Consider the following 23,478-nt stretch of genomic DNA (forward strand, 5'->3'; position numbering starts at 1 on the left):
TTCTCTCGTAAATGAATAGAAACTGAATGGGTTTATAGTTCACAAAAATGTGAGTTTTGCTTTATTTCCCTAGTAAATATCCTGTTAGGGCAAGTTTACAAGCACTTTCAAGGCTTTTGTAAAATAAAGCAGTCTTGCAGTGACTTAGTATTTTTCAAACCAAATATATGGCAGATACCCTTGTGCGATTACGTTGATTTGGCAAATGGTCTTAAAAGATGTTTGGGTTTTCAGTTCTGTTGGGATACTTGTATCACCCCAGTCAATTTGCAATTTTTTTCTCTCCCAAAATATGTGACTACTCTGTCACGAGTAAAGCTGCCTTGTTTTAGCTGGCCAGACAAAGTCAGGCTGTTGTTCCTTTCTTCTATTCCCGTTTATTGCTACAGCCACTTTTTTCCTTATTGCTTCTGCTGGAGCGAGAAGCACTCATTGAATCTGTCGTGTCAGTACCTTTATGGACAACCGGGAAGTTTTGCAAGATTTTCAGCTCTTCCTAAAGCTTTCAGCATGTTCCTTGTCAAGTTACTGATCATTTTAAATGACCTGCTATTAATCTAGTTTAGGTTAAGCCTTTCCAACTTTCTGGTCTTTTATGCCATATTGGTAGGTTTTGGCTTAAGATGTTGGATAAAAATGGCAGACTGCAGCTTTGCATATATGTAGCTTCTATTTAGTCCAGTTTCTGGGTATAATGTCCCCTATGTTCACGTGTCCAATATGCCAACAAAGTAGGCTTCTCCAGTGGGTCTGCAATTTTCTGTCCCCTTTCAACGAAGCTCAGTATTCTCTTTCCTTGTGTAAAATATTCCAACTCTAGGTGCTCCCTTAACCCTCGTTTAAAATCCTGCAGCTTTTAATCCTAAGGCCTGGATGTCCTCAACCTATAGTTGTAACATAGGATATCGTGGGATACCTCAACCAATGAGTTATCCTGTGATACTGAACTCTGCTAGTAGGTGCAACTTTCCTGCATGCTGCAGTTTAGCTTAGCTTCTAGATTGTTCACAGTCCCTTTCTCATTGGACTGTGGTGAATTCTCGTTCATTCATCAATGGTGTATTATTATTCTTAATGGTGAATAATTCCAAAATTACTTCCAGTAACACCTTGTTTGATATGTAAGCAATTTGTCACTGTTGCGTCTTGTTTAAAACAGCAGGTTTTATCTGAAAGGGTTTTTTGCTTAGAAATTAAGCTTTATTTCTTTTCTTTTTTCTAAAGTCTTGCAGATCTTGGGGTAGAGGTCATCCCAGAACAGTGGTGTCCTATGATGGATTTTATTCTACTGTGAATTTCTGCAATTTCAGAGACAGGGTACAATCTATCATAGCCTATCTTTGGTCTTCATCATTATTCTGGTCTGTCAATATTGCAAATTGTGGGTTATTGCTATGTCTCAGTATCCCAGAGCTACACACAAAATTTATATCCCTTTGCATCTAGTTAAATGTTGCAGGTTTTTGTCACAACTATTCCTCCCCAAATTCCTCTTCTCAAATATTCTCTTGCCATCATAGTATCCCTAAACCTGGCTAGCCTCTGCCTTTGTAGGCAGAGTGCACATGAGCAGTGCTCTTGTGTGATAGCTTATGACACTCAGCAAGTCACTGAAACATATTGGTAAGCTCAAAATTTATTTCGTCCCTCTCAGCTCCACTCTTTCTTCAAATGGCTGTCTGGTTTTTAAAAGAGCAAATACCTAGGTATATGTCTCCCTTCCTTTGGTGATGTTGGCTCTTGTTGATTGTCCTTGCGTCCCATTCTCCTTTGGTTACCGTTGATGGTACGTTTTTCTCCTATGTAACCAGTTCTTAACAAGTTGCCTTGTGCTTTTGGGCAACACCTGGCCATTTGGCAACGTCCTCTCACCCATACATACTCTTCTAACATTTGTAGTCTAGCATGTATCAAGACTAATATGGGCTAACAAAATTTGAAAAAAACTTTAAAAAAATAATAAATGAATATGTGGAATTGGTGGGCAGAAACTCTGGTTTTCATTCAAACAACTCCCTGTTACTTTTACACTTGGGAAAAATGTGCCTGCCCTTCTCAGCAACAAATTGAATGTATTTTAATGATGTACTTTATATTAATTATTTGCAGTGTGTTTTCTTGTGTTGGGTGCTATGGAACAATAGCTGCATCACCATGAGCATAGTAAAAGAACTTTTGCAACCATAACAGTGCATTTACTTTGACATTCATCTAGCCTTCAAAAAGCAAAAAGCTTCCTCCTCTCATTTTTTGTATGTTCCCCTCACCCTCCTCCCCCAGGTTAGCAACTCCAAGCTTAGTCAGTTGTAATGATTTTAAAGACAGTGTATCACTAAAGGCAAGATTCTATGTCTCTCTTGACTTCTGACAAAAATTATGCTTTCATCTTTGCATGATTGTGTATAATGTATTCATAGACAACACTTGAGTTTAATCACAAGAATTCTGTGATATACCTTTTCCAAGGGTTTTGTATAGGGGTGAATAGGAGGCCACTTGGCCTAATTTTGGTGTATGCCACATCTCTCTACCTTCTTTTGTTCTCTGGTTGCTGCATTATATCGTTTCCTCTGCTTGCTTCTCTGCCTGCAGAAACTGCAAGGTTGTTGTATAGAATGGGAATCCTCTGAGACTGGCTTTGTCATTACTGAAGCAACTCTTCTGTAGCGAAGGAAGCCACCCGTGACTTTTTCCAGCAAGGCCCCCCGAGCAGTAGACAGCGGGACCTGCTGGGGATGTCTTAGGGTTTTCTTTTTAGCTGTCTGTCTGGGTCTTGCTCAGTCTCAAATAGAAGACCCAGGAAGGCAGCATGTCCTCTTACTGATAGACTACCTGACTAGTGTGCAGAAGCCATCTATTGTGGGGAAGAGATCAGCCACCAGCTGTCTCAGTTCTTGTTGTCAAAGAGGGTTGAGGCATGTCTATGGCGTGGAGTTCTCTCCAATGTCTTGCAGACTTACTAGAGACTGGGGTTTTAAATATAAGCAGTTTACTGAAATAATCAGTATCATCTCCTGTGGGTACGTCCCAAGGTTGTGTGTGCGCTCACTTTGGCTTTGCTTGTTTAGTGATAGCTGGTCTTTGCCAGCATGAATGGAATTTCTATGGTTGCTGCTTTGTGTGGGATTTAGACATGTAAGCCTGAAATTTGTGAGAAATAGTTCACCATAATCTTGGTCCTTTTTCAGTCAACAGGTTCACTGAACATTTTTAGATCCTCAAAACCTATTTAAAACAGCCTTTTAGGACTTTGGTGTTAGCACAGAAAGATGGATGTAGAGCTGCAGAACCGCTCACCACATGGTACTTAGTACACCTTGGGTTTTGCTAGCGAATAGTAAGAGAAAAGACATACTGGGTGTAGGGTGAGAGGTGGTGATAGGTGATCCAGGAACAAAGCACCGTTCTTGTTCTTTCTACATAAATGACTCCCTGCTTCCCTGTTGCAGTTTCCAGTAGGGAAGAATGATGTTTTATTTCCTTCCCCTGTGCCTCCAAAAGTAACAAATCAGGAGTAAGCTGCCTTTGCTTTACGGATATTGTAATACATGGAAGTCAGGAACAGTTTCCTGCCTTCTGATCAAGATTCATCTTGTCAGCAGGAGTGATAAAGGTTTATTTCACTTATGGCAAGGTAGACTTTCTTCTGCCTTGTACCCGCTGAAATAAATTACCAGTTGACTCTGGACTTACTGTCTTGAGTGTGTGCCTCAGGAGCGCTGTCTGTTTAATTAGAGATGAATAAGAGAAAAAATAAGCAGTGTAACTTTTCTTTCCTTCTGTAGAGTTGACCCCTGAGGAGAAAGCCATGAAGATTGCCAAAGCTATGCGTAAGCAGTCATTAGAGGTAAAAGAGAAATGGGAGAACCTAAATGCCAGTGTCAGTATCTGGCAGAAGCAAGTGGACAAAGCGTTAGAAAAACTGAAAGATTTGCAGTGTGCCATGGATGACCTCGATGCTGACTTGAAGGAGGCTGAAAACGTGAGGAATGCCTGGAAACCTGTGGGAGACTTGCTCATAGATTCTTTACCAGATCACATTGAGAAAACTACAGTAAGTGTGGAACCCCTGGGAAATATTTAGCCTGTGTGAGAGTGAGACCTCTTCATTCTTCTACCTCTAGTCACGTTGAATATGTACACACTGTACACTTAAATTCTTATGTACAGTTTAAAGTGCTCTTAAAGACTAGATCTGAGGTCTCAAACAAAGTCCTCTACAGTGCCATATTCTCTGTGTCAAATGTGATTGCACAAGCACATGTGATCAGCAAGCTACTAATGTCTAAGGAATATATCATTAATTAAATGAAAAAAAGTGTTCTGGGATTTAAATGTTTTCCTCCTAGAAACACCGTCTAATCCATAGTTAGGCCATGGGTTGGTTTGGAGCTTTGCCTGGGCACTGGAGTATGAGTGGGCTGAGTCAGTTATCATCCCAGCGGTTGTCAGTAGACTCCCCTCCTTTTTGTTGTGGTGAGCTGTCAGATCTGTTTGGCCATCACGTATAGATTTCTTCTTAGAATAAACATTTAGAGCTCTTTCAGTCATACAGAAGTATATGTGTAGTTTCCATTTCTCTTCCTTACCTTTCACAAATGTCACATGTTTATTGTCTATTTTAGCTTGTATGAGTGAAGATTTGTATTTGCTTTTACTTCAGCCTGGCTTCTCTTCAGGATTATTTCAAAGTGAACACATATTACTGCATAATGTTCTCATGGGCATACCAGTTCTTGCAGCCAGGGTTCCAGGCCACCCACGCAGGGCTCAGCACCCCAAGACGTGGCTGCTCATGATGGGTAGGAGTCATCCCCTGCTTAGCTGCATCGGTTGGGTAGGGATCCAGTAATGCAGAGCTCCCCAAAGAAGGAATACCTTCTGGTAATGAACATTGTCCAGGAAAGCTTACTGGAATCAGCACAGTGCTTGGAGGAGTGGCTGAATATCAGGGAGAACATGTAGGTATGCACATGTAGGTAGGGGAAATTGCTGTTTCAGGCAAATTTAGCAGTTAGCACCAAGCTTCTGTTTCACAAACACAATTTTTCAGTTTTTGAGCTCAAGAACGAATATGGCAAAAAATTAGAGGACCTTGGGGACATGTACCTAACCATCCACGTCTTCAGCATGAGGTGCTGGTGTTAGAAGAATGAAGGGCCATGGGCTGCAAAAAGTTTTCTGCAAATACTCTCTCTACGTATAGCTGGCCTGTGGAAATTAACACAGGACTGCATTATTTCACATATATCGATGTAAGCATACTCATCCTCCAAATTTTCTTGTTATGTTCGGGTTTAATGGAACGAAAATCTTTAAAACAGAGGCAGTCGAAGCTGGTTTATATCTAGACTGCTGTTGATTTGAGAATAGTAATATGTTTCCACCTCCCCCTCTTACATTTGAATGTAGATACTAAAGCAAGCACTAAGATGCTGATGCTGAATATCTCTCTGTTCTCATGTTAAAAAGCGATTTGTCACATCTTGACGGATTTTTCTGTAAGGAAGAGTAAAGCAGTCTTCTAGATTTTCGTTGCTGTGTAAAAACTGAAACATCTGCTGAAGTAATAGGGGCCTTCTGCCTGTCCAGCAGCCGAACGCTTCTGTCTTGCCAGTAGGTGCCTTCTGTTCCTGGGCCTGATAAGAGAGATTTTGAAGGGAGGTAAATAATTGAAAAGTCCAAAGAAAATATTTTTCCATTTGTTTTTGGCTTGTTTCATGATATTTAATCAAGCCATTTATAGGATTGAACAATTAACTGCTCACAGCAAGAAAGACATTTGATGCATCTTCTGAACTGTAACTAAAACGTGCATCAATTTTGTCTTAATAATGTATTTAGTTCCGTTTGATTCAATAAACCTTTTTCTTCTTTTTAATCATTGTGATAGTTTTACTCTACAGTTCTAATCAGGTAAAAGATTGTACTCCCTTTCCTTAGAAGATACATTCCTTCATGCTTTGCTAATTCAATAATAGTTTTTAAATTGAATTTTTGTCAGCTGCTTAATACTGGAAAATTGTAGTTACTGAACACATTTTTTTCTTAAGAGCACTTGACAGGCTGTATACTGTTAAAGCTCCTGATAGAGCATTGCGTATTTCTTTTTGGAAAGAAAAGCTCTAAAGCCATATGGCACCACGAAAAATCTTATTTAAACTGTTTAAGGAGTACAATTTGGATATGGGCATTTTGGGTCCATTTCATACTGTTTAAAGATGGATATGAAGGAGTTAATAATAATATTGAAGTAAATGAGCTTTCTTTGCTGTCGAACTCTGAGTTGCGTAGTTGTTTAGGATAAGCTGCCACCCTGGGCAAGTCAGCACCATGTTGAGTTTACAGTGCCTTTTGTGCTGCTCAGAAGACCGTTAAGCATAAATGTGTGCTTCTTACTTTTCTAGGCTTTTAGAGAAGAAATTGCTCCCATCAACTTGAAAGTTAAAACAGTGAACGATTTGTCCAGTCAGCTGTCTCCACTTGACCTTTATCCGTCATTAAAGATGTCTCGTCAACTGGATGATCTTAATATGCGGTGGAAACTTTTACAGGTATCCTTCTGAATGTGTACAGTGGCGGGGGAAGAAGGATGCTTGTCACTCTCTTCTGTTCTCTTTCAAGATGCATTATCACCATTTGTTCATTATTTCTATCTTTAAGATGTGACTTTAGTGTACCAAAGCAACAAAGGGAGCTGTCTTTCCTTCTGTGGTTTGACAAAAATCTTTTCCTTTCAAGACATCTCAGCAACTTATTCACTCAGAAGACTGCATTAGTCTCTGGAGACTAGCGGGAACTATTGCTGTATGCTTTTTGTGTCTGTTATAGCAGTATTTTTACTGCATAAATCATTGCTGCTGAAAACTGGTGTACATATTTCTGTTGTGTTTCTAGCTCCTGTAAAAGCTGTTTTATTTTGGTTCAGTTTCTGCACGGATTTTCACTTAAAGTGACTTAAGTACTAGTAGAGCTATAACGAGATGTGAGCAATAGCACATTTAGCATTATACAACAAAAGAGGGTATGCTGTGAGAGAGATTCGTATTACTTGGTTATGATTATTGTACTTAAATGGTCCGAGAAAGGTAAATCAATGTGCCTGATTAAAGTTCAAACTCTTGCACAGTTTCACAGAGAATGGTTTAATGAAGTTTCTTACATCAGTTAAAGTTCATTTATCAAATTTTGCACTTTCTCACAGGGTTTTTTTGGTAGGAATTACTTATGGTGAGTCAGCTGCTATTTATTTCTTTGCCTGGTTTCTAAGGGTGATATAAAGTGTCTGACAGAATTGGATGAAGGATGGAGGATCTGTCACCTCTGCAGCTGAGGGTAGTAGGACTGAATTTTCAAAACCTGGGCATCAGCTTCTGGGCTAGTAATTTTGAATCAGTTGCTCTTGAGAGGCAAAACTATGAACATTTATCAGTCCTTCCCTTTCCTAGTGTAATTTGGTAGTGGGTTTCTTTTTGGTTTTGTTTTTCTTTTTTTTGTTGTTGTTTTCTTTTTTTTTTCCTTTCAATCTCATCTCAAATTCAGTTAACTAAGCAGCCAAACTGCTGCTGGGTGTGCTAGTGCAGTTTCAATTAATAAACCAGGGGAGAGTCATATCGGCCAGTGAAATGGTATCTTCTAAAATGGTTCCATGCTGGAAAGGCAGCTGTGAGATCAATACAATGAAATTGAGACCTGCTGACTATGAAAATTTAGACAATGGAAGGGTTGGGAGTAGGTCAGAAACTTCAGCAGTCGGCTACAGTCACCATGAAACTACTGTTGTTCATTATTGATCTGCCGTACTCGCACGAGAACACTGCAAGATACGAACATGACTTTCATCAAGCAAAAGAAAGGAAAAAAGTAGCCTTGAATAGCTGTATGTCAGATAAGTGCTATGACATACAGAAAACTTAAATTTATTTAATTAAAAAATAATGTAAACAAGAGTTTATTATCATGTCCCTGGTGTTGCAAAGTAAATGCAAAGTAAATTTTGTGTATGTATTTTTATGTGTAGATGTCTGTAGAGGATCGCCTTAAACAGTTACAAGAGGCACACCGAGATTTTGGGCCTGCATCACAGCACTTTCTTTCCAGTAAGTTCTTTGAATTAATAGATGTATGTGAGATATGACGGCTTTCTCAGACACTGACTCCTCTTTACTCCAGATTTCCCTATGACTTGAGAAACAAGAAGTTCCTCTTCCATGTTGTTATCTACCTCCCTGTTTTTGTAGGGGTGTTTCTTCTTCGTAACTCCACTGACATTCTCACTGGCATGCTTCCCTCGAGGATCACTCTAATATCTTGCTGAGCTATAGTTGCCTCCCTGGTTGTTTTATTCTTTGTCCTCTGTTTGCTGCAAGGTCTGACCTTTGACTGTTCCAGAATCTCTGTGTGTTATAACCACATCTCCTCATCCCCTGTGTTAATAACCACATCTTCTTATCCCCTGCTACCTCTTTCCTCAGTTAGCTTTCGCTTCCACACTTGCTGGGCTGACACAAAGGAAAAGCTGCCTGGATTTTTTTTTTTTTTTTTGTTAAAGGCTTAATGCCATACATTCCTGAAACTTCAAATAAAAGGGTGGGGAAAGCAAACCCGCACTACTTCATTTTAAGATCCATACTTACATCTTTTGCTATTTCGTGAAAATTCTAGAGAGGCAACCCTACAATCTTCCATATACTAAGAGGATGAAAGCAGATGCTTTTGCTCCCTTGTTCTCATTTGACTAATTTGTTACAGATAGATAGGTTCTGATATCAAGATCCATGTTGGTTTTCTGACATTCTAGTCTATCTGCCATCATCAGAGCTCATGATACAAACTGTTAACCCAACCAGCTCTCTGGTTTTTAACTGAAGGCTTCAATAATAAAGATAAAATTATTGCAGGAGTTGAGAAGTGAACATAAAAATGAGCAGCACTGTCCAATAGATCATCAGGTGCTGTAAGTCACTGTATAGCTAAACAGTAATATAATAATATATAATTTAAAATCATAAATAAATCTTGATTTATTCTTGAGTTACATGACAACTGTGTTCTTGTTTTAAACTGACAACTAGTTTTTAAGTAAACTTTGTGGTAAACAAGATGCAGTGTATTTAAAATATTACAGCTGTTACATAAAATAACAATACCTGGAGCCACTTTGTCCTTTTTTTCATATTGACAGAACAAACAAACAACTTTAAAAGTATGTGATTGTTTTTTTGGTTTGTTTTTTTAAATCCCATTAGAAGTATTGCATAGTGTTTCCACAGTGGTTTTGTAGCCCATCCAGTCTCAAACTTGTAACCTTGACCTACACAGTACACCTATGTAATAATTTGCTAAAAAGAATACAGACAGAGCGGTATCTTTGGCACTGCTGAAAAATGCCAGATTAACTGTTTGGGAGAGTAGTCAGTCTAGTCTGTGTAATTGAAACGGACTAGGAAGCAATATAGAGAAGTTGCAGTTTCCCCTACTCTAGCTGGTTTGAGAAGTTCCTGAGTTCACTCCTGTGTCACTGTTAAGGCTGTTCAGCTCTCCTCACCTGGACCAACACAAATGTTCAGGCGACTGATATGGGGAAGGAAAAAGAACAAAAAATCAGTGAAAGAGTCCACATGTAAAACAAGGAAGCTTGCCAGGCAACGTTGCCTGGTTTTGTTTGCCTTGACCTGGATCTTTTCCTTGATTGGGCTTACAACATGCCACAACAAATGATTGCATTCACAAGACTGAGTGGTGAACTGGATTTGTTGCTGGATGAAACATTCATAGAATTATGTCTAAAAAGACTATGTGGTGCCTTATCAGCATGCCTCAGCCTTGCTTAGGGCACTTTCGCCAGGCTGTAAGGGGACATTCAGTTTATGTTATGTACAAAAGTCAAGAAAGGAAAGTTTCCAGAATGCTTGTTGGTAGATACTGCAAAGAGCTATAGCCAAGTACCGCAGTCCTGCAAAACCAAATAGTATGCAGTTACTGATTTAAATTATTTGTTAAAAACCAAACAACCTCTTTCCCCACACAAACTACAGCAAAAACTTCTTAAAAAGAAAAAAAAAAATCTGTTTTAAGAGCTTGAGCTAGACAGAGTTACAGCACTTAATACCTACAACTTTATATAAAGTCTGTTAAATGAAAGTCAGGGACAGTAACTTCAGAAGGAAAGTAATAAAAAAAGTCATTAAATCTGGAAAAAAGAAGGTTTTATCCTGACAGATTGAAATAGTGCATATTCGAAATCAGATTTTTCAAACCTTTGTAGCAGCCATAAATGACTGCTAACTGTGAGGAACAGGTAGAGTAGTAGTCTGAATAAAATAACCTAAAGCTCCTAATACTGATATTATGATATGTATGTCTCATGCAAATCTTTATCTCAAAAGTTACACTTCTGAGTCTGAGGAGAGTTTTTTATCTGGACTCGTTTGACAGCAGCTATTTTAAATTTACCTCACCTACTTGTTACTCTTCCTCCAAATCCTAACCAGAGACCATAGCTTGCCATCACACCTTTTTCAGCTGGCTAGCTCCCAGTTGTCATTTAATCAGTAATTTGTGCTAGCAAAACGCCTATTTCTACCTGCTCATCAGGCTCACAGAATCACCGAATAGCCCAGGTTGGAAGGGACCTCCAGAGATCATCTGGTCCAACCTTTCATGGGAAAGGGAGCCTGAATGAGATTATCTAGCCCCCTGATTCCAGCCCCCTTAATCCAGTGATTTCACCTCTGCAGTGGCTAGTAATGTTTCTCTACTAAAAAGACACGGTGAAGCATTTAATACTGCTGTTGGAGTTCTTGGAACACCAATTACATGGATTCACACAGACCATCACGAAGAAAGCGCTTCCAAATGTTTTTGAAGACTAACAAAGAATATGACATGGCCCTTCCTAAAATGTCCTGCAGTAGAAGGCTAAGGTAAAACAGTATTAGTAGGCCACTTCAATCTATGATACCTGTCTTTGCTGAGCTTTTTCGTTTCCCATCAGTGTTACGCAGAATTTGATTGATCTTTTGAGATGGAAAGTGAGCTCCTTGCAAGTTAGTTACTGGTCAGTAAATTTTACACATCCCTAATACAGGAAAAGATGAAGAATCCTTATAATCTGTTCTTCTTTGCCAAAGGGTTGTTTTGCTTTCTCCTGCCTTTAATAACTTGTTTATCCTGTAATTAATTTTCTAATGCCCACGATCCACTCCTCTCTGTTGTTTCTTGTATGCTTTCTTAGAAGAATCCATGAACATCTACATAGCTCCACATGTTGCCTAACAAATAGCCTAGCTCTTTAAGTGGCCTGCTCAAAGCATCTTGAGTGGTGTCCAGCCTTACTAATATCTGCAGGCCTGCTGTGTGTGCCAGAATTGATAACTACTCTGTTCAGTTTTCATTGAGAAACTGATTTTAAAAGAAGAATGGGAATTTAATTTTGCAGAGTTTTATGCAGCAGAGAACTGGCATTGTTTTTAGAATGGTTGTTCACAAAGAAATAGAGTATGACATGGTCCATACTAATTAAAATTAAATAGAAAAGCATAAATTTATGTTGTTCAGTCTATATCTGTGTTGGTGCAGAATATTTATAGTCTGTCATAGCACATAAATTGTATCTAAGCAAACTGTGGCCAGATTTTTCTTCTTAGTCAGCTGACATAATTAGTGTAGTAGTACTGGAGCCACCGTAAGTGACAAATTGCGACACTGAAGAATGAAACTCTCAAGCTGATGGCCACCTTCACCCATCTGGTTGATTTTTTTATTTTTTTATTTATTTTTTTTTTTAGAGTTGTGAGTGCTTAATGATTATTTTTTAGTTAACTACTTCTATCTGAGCATTTAGCCTTTACTATGTTTTTTCTTTACCGCGTAACTACCTACCTTCTTATTACAAATGTTATTTTCTTTTTTAAATATTGATATAGAATTTTATCTATTTTTTTTTCCAGTGAATACTGTGGTTTAGTTGGTTCCTGTAATTTCCCTAATATTCTTCCCAGTTAATCTGTCTTTCAGTACATGAATGTTTCTGAAATTATAAGCCATGAAACTTTGTGTGGTCAAGGAAGAGGTCACAGCCATTAAACTTCTCAGGGAAGAGCCAGCTGGGAGCAGGACAAGACCTGCCTCTGTATGCAGCAGCACCAGCTTGAGGGGCTTACAGGGCTTGCAAGTCTTCGATGCAGCCTGAGACATCTTAGGGCAAGAGGAGAGAGTTACTTTCAAATGGATTTTTTTTTTTCCAAAGGAGGAGGAGATCTAAAGTGGGCCATGCTTGTAGAATATTACATTAACTGAGAGTTTAATTACTTGAGATCCAATGTGAATCAAAGCTGTGTCTCGTTTGACCGGGTTTTTAAACAGGGGGGTTAGCACTTAAAGGTAGGCACTTTCTCTTGGAACTATTGGCATATGTGTACAGTATAAATTCATCCCATTGTGATGATCTGATATTCCTATCTATTCTTTTAATCTCTGCTTCTACAGTGAATCTAGTGAAGTGAGTTTCTTCTATGATAAAACCCTTATTAACCAGGCACTAATCTGGTACGTTCCGGTAGGTCATATATGTACCTATGGCTCTTCAGTAAATAGCTGCTTTCAAGTTGTGCACCAGCAGTCCTGTTGGCTTGAACAATTTTTCCTCTTTTATAGCCTGGGACCTTTAGATAAGCAGAGTTGTAATGTCATTTATGACTTCATGCCTTTTGCAACTCAGTGTGCAGCAGGCTTCTTGATGGTATGGGTGATATCTGTTGATGTATCAGACTTGCATAAATTCTGCAAAAATTCCTGCTCTTCAGCAAGGAGTGCAAAGACAGGTTTCAATGCCTTTTTTTGTTGGTCATGCAGTGTTAATATTAATTTGAGTTGCAAATAGCAGCTAAAGGTGGTAACTAATGAAAATAAGGTTGATATTTCTCCTTTTTGTTCTGTTGCAGAGCATTAATTTTAGTAGTGGAAGCATTTCTTTTCAAAGCTTAAACTGATAATAATTCCATGGAGGTAGGAAAACCAGTGTCTCCATTTTCCCTGGAGGGATAGCTTGCTTGTTCAGAATTTATTATCCTTCTTTGAAGCAGAATCACCACATTTGTTTTATTTCCAGCTTGGCATCAAATAGATGCATAGAAATATCTTGATAGATTGCCATAGTTTTGATTTTCAGCTGGTTTTCTAATTACTAGAAGCTGTTTAGGAATTTTAAATTGTTCCCATTTGATTTATTATAACTGTTTTAATTGTGAAATAAACAAAGATAGTTGGATTTTTGTCTTTGACAGGTGCTTTCTAATAAATACCTTCTCTTTACTTCCTCAGCCTCAGTACAGTTTCCATGGCAGAGGTCTGTTTCACATAACAAAGTGCCCTATTATATCAAGTAAGTTTGTCTTGATTTTTTTTTCCTTAAGCGTAACAGAGGGATCTTATCACCATAACCTGGCAGAAAAACTTAAGTACTAAGTAGTAACTGGAAATGTTATCAAGAGTTTCTCTACATAGTGTTATACTCCATATACTAGATATTTTCATGTTTATTGCTTGGCATACTGCATAATTTAGAAATATGTAAAAAAATAAAAATCAGTGACAAACTCTGACTAAAACCCCCACTCAGACAGGAAACAGCAGAGGTGCTCCAGTGTAATACAGTATCAATCTTCAAACTAGGCTTGTTCCTATGTGTGTGGCTCGTCTAAACTGTAAAGGGAAAAAATATTAATACATAGTGCATTTACAAATGCAAAGTTTCTAACTTATAGCAGAACAGTGGTGACTAATATCTATAGAGTCCATTCATCATTTAGGTCAAAATTCCTTCAGAAATAGACACGTGTTGATTGTCCTTCTATCATCTTCTTTATGGATATTATTATAGTGCCTGTATTAATGTAAATGTAAAATTAATGTAAATATTGACAACAATTGTACAAATACCTTGGTTATTAAGAGGAATGGTTGAGATACTTATTTTGAAAATAATAAGTAGTACTTAGTTATGGAGGTGTGGAGATTTTGATGTGTTTTAGTTGGAGCAGTCCTTAACTTGGGTTTTCTCATTCCATCAGCATTTGTTTATGTACTGTTTGCCAATACATTAAAGATGAAAGATTGCAACTTTGAGAGAATAATAGCTTTTGGCCAGAGGTAAATAAAGTTTTAAGAGGGTGCAGTCTATAGCAAGCCAGACCCAGTGTAGTTCAGTTTAGGCTGAAGGAAATCTGTGTTCAAATGTTACCAGTTTGAGTTCGGAAAAAAAGTAGGTTTTTTTAGGTCTGCAGGATGACTGTACATTGGACCTGCAGATAATTAATTCTAAAAGAACATCAGTGAGGACTTTGTACTATTGCATATTGGTCAGTCATAAACGAGAGCCACATTTTGTGCTTCAAACAATTTATGAGTCCTTGAGAGCTTTGAAAAGTAGGCAATGGTAGATCTATGCTGATCAAACCTGTTGTCATCATTCTTGAGGTGTGACAGTTGTTTTTAAACTGTGTTATGAAGATTACTTTTTTAAAGGGTCTGGGTAGGTAAATAGAAAATGAGAAAGCCTACTGTGAAGATCTTTGAATTCTCTGTAAAAGCATTTGCAGCTCTGCTGAAAAGTTTTGCAGGAGGCAACAGAAAGCTGGGGCACACTGGAAGAAAGGCTCGTCCCTCAGCCCTGAGTGGAAGAGGAGGGGGAGGAGGTTGGATGTGGAGCCACACTGACTGCCTGGACTCGGGCAGCAGTGCAATGAAGATGATCACACCTGCAGCCGTAGTTAAAAAAAAAAACGCTGAAGTATCAAACTACAGAGAGCAAGAGGAAAACTATCCCTAAACTGGTTTATTTTGAGGATGGCTCTAATGAAGTCAACAGAATTAACTACTATATCTCAAAGAATATTTTTCCAGTATTTTTTTCCTACTTTCAACACGATACATGCTGCTGAAACAACGGCTTGATTCTTGTGTCTTGAAAGAGAAGAATGATATTACATGTAACGGGTAGGATTTATTTATTTCAAAAAGGTTGAGAGAGGAGTACTGAATTTCAGTAGCTCCACAGTCTGACAAGCAGACTGACCTTGGCAGTCTCCTTCATTTCTTATTGCTTACTGATCTAAACTTCAGTGTTGGCAGCAGCAGCTAGATAAAACACAGATTTGTGGAAAATAAAGCAGAAAAGAGCTGATTTTGAACTTTGTTTGCTTTGGTATGATCAGACTGGGGAGTATTCTTAGCTTTAAATATTGTTTTAAGTCTTCGCCTCTTCCCTAATTTCAGATATAGTTTGAAGAAGAGAGGAAAATGATGCTGCCACAAAAACTTATTTGATTGGAGTGATTAAATGAGCTTTTGTAATACAATTCAAGAGAACAGTCAGCAGGACTTAATGGTGGTTGTTTATATAGAAAGAGGTTCTGGAAAAGAGGCAAATTTTTTAAATTTTTTTAATTTTTTGTTTAATTGTACTAACCACTTTGAATGAGGTGTCTTTGTAAAACACAACATGAGTAGAAGGAATATTTATGATGAGTCTTGATAATTCTGTTATTCAAAAGCAATTATATTTTCTGTTTTTACAGCAAGAATTGTATGTTCAGAGAGAAAATTTAAGGTACCAGTTGTTCATTTTGTGGGATAACAGCAGGAGAAGGAGAATAAAACTATGAGTCAATGACTGGTGGCTGATAAATGAGAATTTTTAAAAATTAATTTTTAAAGGCAAAAAAATGCTAATTGAAATTAAGCTACTTTAATTCTGGATAAGAACATAAACTCTTCTTAGACAACCATAAATTCATACCTTTACTTCATTTTGGTTATTTTTTGTGAGTGTCCTTGAATGAGAAATGTGAAATATTCAGAAGTGATAGAGCTGTAGATGATATTGTTGTACCTCTGTTAAAATGAGTATTTAAAAAAAATAAAATACTGCTCTTTTTGCAGTTTTATTGCACATTGAGAATGGAGTTTAAAAAAAATTAGGGAGCTGCAGCTGACAAGGCAGGAGGGAGTACTTTAGGTGGCAGTGAATCTGTAAGGAGAATGTCAAAATGATGCAAGACGTCTGTATTTTCAAATGAGCAGCATTTATTCGGTTTGTCTCCTGACACCAGAGGTAACTTGGACTTACATGCAGAGAGATAAGTGTATCAGAGAAAGAGGTCCTTAGTGTGCCAGCACACCATGGTGGCTTTGGAGTGCAGCTTGTTCTCCCCACCCTACTTACTAATGGTTGGCACATCTGCCGTTTCTGGGGTTGTAATGGAAGCATGTGAAAGATTAAAAAGCCAGTGTACAAACTCCTCTGCCCCATAAGTTCAGACAGAGGCAGTCTGGATTTGGGACACTTTGAAAAAGAGTGACTGTTCTGCTTGGCTCGAAGAAGGATTTGTGATTCATTGAGCCCAGGTTTATCAAGGTGTGCGCACCCTGGGCTATGGCAGGTATTTGGTTGAACTGAACCTATACACTTGATTTAGTCTGTCTCCTCTTGAATTGTCTTACTATGTAAACCAAGTTTGCCAAATGGTTTTATGTCTGTTGATGTGAGTTTATTTAGTCCTTTTTGCCTTATGTTCGATTTTTTTTCTTAATGGCAATTGATACAAGTTTTTGTATTCCTGTAGTCTGTGTCAGGGTAGAATTCAATCAATGAAAACCTGAATCTGTAAAATCTCAATGCTGTTAAAATAAATAAATAAAAAAAATCTTAGTCTTTCATACTATATAAAAGAAAATGGGACTAATGAGCAGTATGGAAGGGAATACAACACAGCCAGCACAGTATTTAGTAATGCACTTATGGTAATAAAAGTGTGAATTTTGGACAAAAGGTTTGGCAAACTTGCCCATGATTTCATATTCCATAAGTAGGTTTGCAAAGGTTTGAGATCTAATAAGGAGAGTTTTCTGCTGTTGTTCATTTATAACTATTTAAATCACACAAAGAAGACATGCTTTGCATCTATAACAGAAAATGAAAAAAATAAAGCCTTATATTACATAGCACTTCAACAGAAATATTCTAAAGAGAAACAGAAGAATAAAGAGACACTATGTGTGATTGTTAAATATCTTTGAGAAAAACACAATAAACTGAAAGGAATGTGCAGAAAACATAATTAGCCTGGCATTTCTCACCGTTAATTTAACCGTAATTTAAGTGTTCATTAGCTGTGTACCTTTCAATGTTAAAATTTATTAGATATTTGTACTGTGCAGAAGAAACCCAAGGGTAATACAGAAAGAGTCACAGTGTGTTTAATCTCATGCAGGATGTTACATAGGGAGAGCAATTTCTTGTTGTAATCATTAAATTGATCAATCTCAAACTTCATAGTTACTGTAGTTACTTTTCTGTAATCCTGCAAAGAGGCTGGCATCTCTATTTTAAAAATCTCATTTTATCACCTCCTATATCATGTTCTGCTTGACGGGGGATGGGAATAAAGTGCTTTCTGCTTCTGCATTTTCTTCAAGAAGCCTTTCCTGATGTTTGGCTTATGCCTTTACGAGGGAGAGAGGAAGAACTAACAGAACTGGGAAACTTCACTTTTTATTCTTATTCTAGTTATGTCCATAATCCCATTCTTAGAAGTATTAAGAAGTATTTCCCCTAGAAGGGAAAATAAAATATAATTTCTAGAAAAAACCGTAATATGAATATAAAATATAATTTCTAGAAAAAGATGATACTGGTTTCAGGTTTTGAGAGTTTCTTCAATTACCAGTTCTTGTGCTGGTCTTCATTTTCTATTAAAGAAATGCAGTAATACATTTTCTCTGGATGGATTTCAAAATATCTGCATATAAATTGCTCCACCAGCCTCTGATATGCATTACCCTTGCAATGTATTATGCCAACTCTTTTTGACTGCAAAACACTTCTTTTTTAGTGGGCTAAAAAAAAAAAAAGAAATATACGGTATCTAGATTAAACACACCATGATATATTTAGAAAGTGGGGATGTCGTTATGCCATTTGAAATTTGGCAAGGGCAGCAAAGTGAGAGTTCTGGGTATTGTTGATTCATTAGTGATCAGTAAAGATCCTGATTTCACTTAATGTTTGTGCGAATGACTACAGGAACAGAAAGCTACTTAAAATAGTGCCAGAGTACTGTTTCTGTGTCTGCCCTTGTGGTGTCTGCCAGTGATTATCAACACAGACATAGGCCTTGTCCATGCTAAGAAATAATAAAAACCCTGCAAAGCTGTCTCTAGTTTTCTTTCTTGTAGACAAAAAGCTAAAAAAGAACAAATTGATTTTTTTTTTTCGCAACTCTGTGGGCAGCTTGAAACACCTGGAGATGTAGAACTTACTCCATTCATTTCAACAGGACTGTTCGCTTATTTCTAAGAGGCCAGGGTATTCCTATTAGGCCAGGTTGGATGGGGCTTTGGGCAACCTGATCAAGTGGAAGGTGACCCTGCCCATGGCAAGGGGATTGGAACTAGATGATCTTTAAGGTCCCTTCCAACACAAACCATGCTGTGATTCTAGAGATCATAAGTTAAATGACATGCTTACAGTTTTTCAGCTCTTTGTTTACAACTAGGAAGTGTTTTTAACAAGGATTATCTTTGCCAATTATAATTAGAAAGCTGCCAGGAAACATAATGGATAAAAAACAGATTGTAAGGGTAAACGTTTGTCATTTAAGCTTTAGAGCACTTCATTAATTGAGTTTTTTAAATTTGGAATATTTTATGGCTATAATTTTTATTTTTAATTAGTGAAATTTACACAAAAACATTTAGACTTTTAAAAATACACTGGTTTGCCATACAATCTCTTCATGGGTGCAAGTTTTGCTGCGTGGCTTATATTGTGTTTTAGTAAGTTTTGGCAGAAGAGACCTGGGAGACTCTTACTCTGAATAATTCAGTCTCTTGATACTAATGAAAAAAATAACACTGAAGGAATTATCTTGCAGCTCGGTCAGTGAAAAGCTTTAGATTCTTTCTTGACTGATCCATGTGGGAAGATGTAACATGTTCACACCACTTGTGTTACTGTCCTGTAGACCAGCTCATTTCTGTCCTAGCAGAAATCCCTTCTTACGCCATCCACTGTGCAAAATGAAATCTCGTAACTTCAGCTCCTGTAGACCTCAAAAAGTTCTTTTATCCAGTGCCATCTACATGCAAGATTAATAATGACCCCAACTGTTTTCACTTTCACTCAAAATAAATATCACCTCATTCTGCAAGTAGTTCTTCCTGCACCTAGTAGAGTGTTTGCAAGAGAAGGTGATCCTCGGCACGAGTGTCATTGCGACCTGGGACAGAACTGCCGCAGTAGTTGTAACTGAAAGGGAAGACCCTAGATTTGTCTGCGCTTGGTTAAATGCTAGTTGTGAGTCTTTTTCAGAAGTTCAGTGAGATGATTAAGAATGATAAACTCATGTGTTTTCACAAGGTATCATGTAAAATGATTTATTTTTTTTTTCTGTCTAACTTCAGCATCATTCCAAATTTCAATTTCCATTAGCTTCTCTGCAGGCTTAGTGGGGTGGAATGGAACCCCTGTCGTTGCAGGTTACAGATTGTTTTCTATAGAAAAATACAGAAAATAGCATTTCTTCACATTCTTAGAGGATAGTTGCTAGCAGGGCTGAATTTTCTGAAGACTTGCTGTTGTCTCTCTGGTGAAAACAACCCATCCAATTGTTTTAGCCACTCTGGCTATTAGCAATTTAGCAATTTCTGATCCCTTGCTCTAAGGATGACATTTTTCACATATACATGTAAAATAGATGTAAAGACAGTGTGTAATCTTTTGTTTATCAATTTCCTTGTTCTTGTAGATCTGATATCTTGTATGTTATTTGTGTTTAATGAACAAGCTAGCAGAGAAGCAGGGGAACAGCCAAGTCTGCTGTTACTCACTGGGCAATAACCAACAGGCAGTGGTAACTGCTGCGGTGCATATTTTAGAATAGGTTGCTCTGTCATGAACTTGCATGAAAAAGAGATACAAGATCCTAGTCAGAGAGATGTGCCCCAATTTCATCAAGTCAGTCTCATCTTTTACAGATACTCAGTACTGTAAATTTTCTGAGCGTATTTTTCAGTGTTTGATCTACTTGCATTAGTCTTGCATCAATAACACAAAAGCTACTGTAGCTACAGCAGAGAAAGATGGAATTAATTTCAAAGAGCTGTTTTACAGAACCAAATCACCAGAAAGCACTTTGTCTTGCATGCCTCCTGTTTGGAGCGCCTAATAAACTGACTCCTTTCTCTGACATTTTTATTTGTAGCATAGGAGGGTTATCTGCACACCCATTCTTTTTTTTCTTCCCGGGAAAATCAATTTGTGTGCACATAAAAGTCCCTGCATATTACAAAATTGTTATCAAACAAAACTTTTCATTAATAAATGTCACTGTTGAGACTGATTCCCCCCCCCCCCCCCCCCGAGTTTTTTATAGCTCTTTTTAAATTTACAATTACATTTTTCTTTTCCTCAGCTTTGTCCAGTGTAGTCTGCCTCTGGTGTCTCTTGCCTCAAAAATAAAACCTATCCATACCAAACCTGTATTCGGTGTGGTACTGGCACTGCCTGCGGCAGTGGAGGTGCTGCCTCCTTTGACCTGAACAGACTGTTGAGTTGATTCACTCTAAGAACGTTCCTCTTCTCTGCTGGATCCGTGTACGGGATCGCTCAGACGTTGCGGGTGGTTCCTTGCTAGGTGTTTTGGGATGAGGCTGGCACAATCGTGTTCACCTTGCGTAGTCATCTAGCAGCTGTCAGGCAGTAGTGACTTTTGGGTAATTATGAACAAACCTGGATGAAGGGATTCTCTCTCGTCTTTTTTCTGTTCCACTGGATGATGTTCTTTGGGCCTCCTTTCTCACACAATGGTAGTGGCAGGTACCTGCCGTGTGTGCCATAGGGAAGAACTGAGTGATAAGCTTTGAAAACCTGCTAGTCTACTCACAGCCTTGCACAAGTGTGTTTCTCTTTCATATGAAAGTAGAAACAAAAGTATTTTTTGGTCATTATGCTATTAGATATACATTTCACGTTCTGTGGCTTTTTTATAATGAAAAAATTTAGCTGTTCAGATATTTATGACCTTAAATGGAGAAACAACATGATAATGCAGGTTACAGAGATTTTGGAGATCTGCTTCACTTTTCTCTGCTTCATCTTAAGCACAAACAAAAGAGGAAAAATAACTTCATTTTTGCATGGCATTTTGTCACAATTAAAGTGGTGTTTAGTTTTTTAGATGAAACTGCTACTGATACCTATTTACTTAAAGCATACAAGTTCAATAATGAAAATGTTGTTTGCTTGTAAATCTTGGAAACCTGATTTACGGAAAAAGTTTGGTTGGTGATATCAGCTCTTATTCAGTGCACATGGGTTTATAAATTACTTAGAAGCTGGAATGTAAATTGCAATTAGATCTGCTCACATTCTAATTAAGCATTACACATAGATACTGGAGTATATCAGTATATTGGGGGGGAGGCAAGGATTTACCCAAGTATTTAACTGTATTTTTCTGCCTTTTTTTTTTTTTAAATAAAAAAAGAGAAAAGTTCTCTGGATCTAGCAAAATTTAACAATTTATTACCAGAGAAGAAGAATTTCAAATCAACTTCTGCTATGGATCCATTGTTGTATGTGTAGAGAGGCATTTGCTGCGAATAAATGTTTGCACATCTGCAGCGCTTCCCACATGAAATCCTTTTACCGCTCCACAAGCAGGAGCTAGATTTCTTCATGGAAACATATTTTTTAACACCAGAAAATAATAAACTGAGAAACAGCATCTGCAATTTACTGAAGTTCTTGCCATCATGACTAATTTTAGCATGATAGTTTCTAAGACAGTAAACAGGATATGATTCAGGTAAATTGCATGTTCTCTACATGCAGTGTTTGCATTAATATTCCAACATTTAAAATAGAGTGAAATGTATTTTTATACATACATGTATTTGAAATTTCTGTCACGGTACTGCCATCTACCTTTACTTTTTACATAGAAGTTTGAAGATGTCATAATTAAGAGTCTTCTCTCAGAAAATGCTAAGAGATCCTTTTCACTTGGGATATTGACAGTAAAATAATCAGTCTTGGGGTTTTTTTGGTTTGGTGTTTTGTTTTGGTTGTTTGATTTTTTTTTGTGTGTGTTTTTTTTGTTCATTAGTGGGTGAGGAGCCTTTCTTGGTCAGGAGGGTTGAGGTAAAGCAATTTCCTTAAAGCAAGCTTTATTAGACTGATCAGATATTGGATCCATTTCTGTGGGCAGTTGTAACGTGTTTTGTCAACAGAAATAAATTCTAAATGGTCAACATGATAATGATGGCACTCTGCTTACCATGATAGTGCAGATATTTGACAGCTTCAGAACTAGTTTTGAGCTGAAGTTGATCAGTATGAACCATGATATTATATTATGTTTTCTGTTCCTGTTTACTGAAGCTGTATGCGTTCTTCTTTCTAATATCCTATAGGGGGGTTTTTGTACCAGGGCTTTTGAGAATGTGGAACAGTCAGTTGGCTTTACCTTGGCACAGCACCAAACCCAAATACATCCTTTTTTGTTGGTGTTGGCTTCATGGTGATTTATTGGTGTGCCCCTTCCAGGGAAATAATTGTCAAGCTACTTGTTTTTGAAATTACTTTTCTGGACAAGGATAAACATAGTGTCTTTCTAGAAACTGCAAAAGCACTGTTTTAGATACTGGTATGCTTTAGCTTTGGAGTTCAGCATATCAGATCCTTGACTACCTTGTCTGAAATTTGAAATGTGAATGCAATTCATGTGATATTATTACCAAACTGAAAACAAATAAAAGTTCCAGCTCAGAAAAAATGTGTTCAGATGTGAAGATGTACCTCAATGTTCTTCTGAATTGGTTTTAGTAGAGTATTTCAGTGTCAGAGAAGGTCTAATAGAAGATGTTGCTTTGATTGCATGTTGTATAAATCTCTCATTTAAATGTAATCATGTGCAGGCCTTCTCCTTCCTTTCAGTCACCTACTAGGGGATAATCACAGAAGGAAAAGAAGATTTACACAGACTGGATTAATAGGAAATACATATTCTGTCTATGAAATTCCATGAAAAATACCTCGCAAACTTGTAATGGTGCCAGATATACAAATGAGACCAATGGCAGAGAGTTAAGCCTAATGACAGGGAGAAGCTGACTGTGGAGACCTAGACTAGACTAAAAGCTGGAAAGGTCACACTGGTGTACAGAATGTAAAGTTCTGATCATATCCCGTGTGCAGAGACCCAACCCATGCACTTTCCACTGTGTATCTCAAAGGGTAATATAAAGAAGGGCCCTCAGCACTTACTTTGGAGCCTGCCTTCCCTTTGTGGTACCTGTCCTGTCTCTGCAGCTCTTCGGAGTGGGGACTTTCTATCCCATTTTTTTGCACCACCTAGCATAAAACGGTTCATTCTTGGTTGATTTCTCAATTAAAAAAATAAAATTGAAAATCAG

General features: G+C 37.7%; 1 protein-coding gene across 4 annotated transcripts in view; it reads left to right on the forward strand.

Moving 5' to 3' along the window:
* UTRN (utrophin) overlaps positions 1–23,478 on the forward strand; it is a 394,109-nt gene that overhangs the window by 303,402 nt on the left and 67,229 nt on the right. For all 4 annotated transcript variants that reach the window (XM_075413727.1, XM_075413726.1, XM_075413728.1 and 1 more), the window contains 4 exons: positions 3,786–4,054; positions 6,408–6,554; positions 8,021–8,099; positions 13,324–13,384. In XM_075413727.1, coding sequence (XP_075269842.1) covers positions 3,786–4,054; positions 6,408–6,554; positions 8,021–8,099; positions 13,324–13,384 — 556 coding nt within the window. The remainder of the gene's footprint in view (positions 1–3,785; positions 4,055–6,407; positions 6,555–8,020; positions 8,100–13,323; positions 13,385–23,478) is intronic.

Source organism: Opisthocomus hoazin, chromosome 2 (assembly GCF_030867145.1).
Source record: "Opisthocomus hoazin isolate bOpiHoa1 chromosome 2, bOpiHoa1.hap1, whole genome shotgun sequence".
Lineage (NCBI taxonomy): Eukaryota > Metazoa > Chordata > Aves > Opisthocomiformes > Opisthocomidae > Opisthocomus > Opisthocomus hoazin.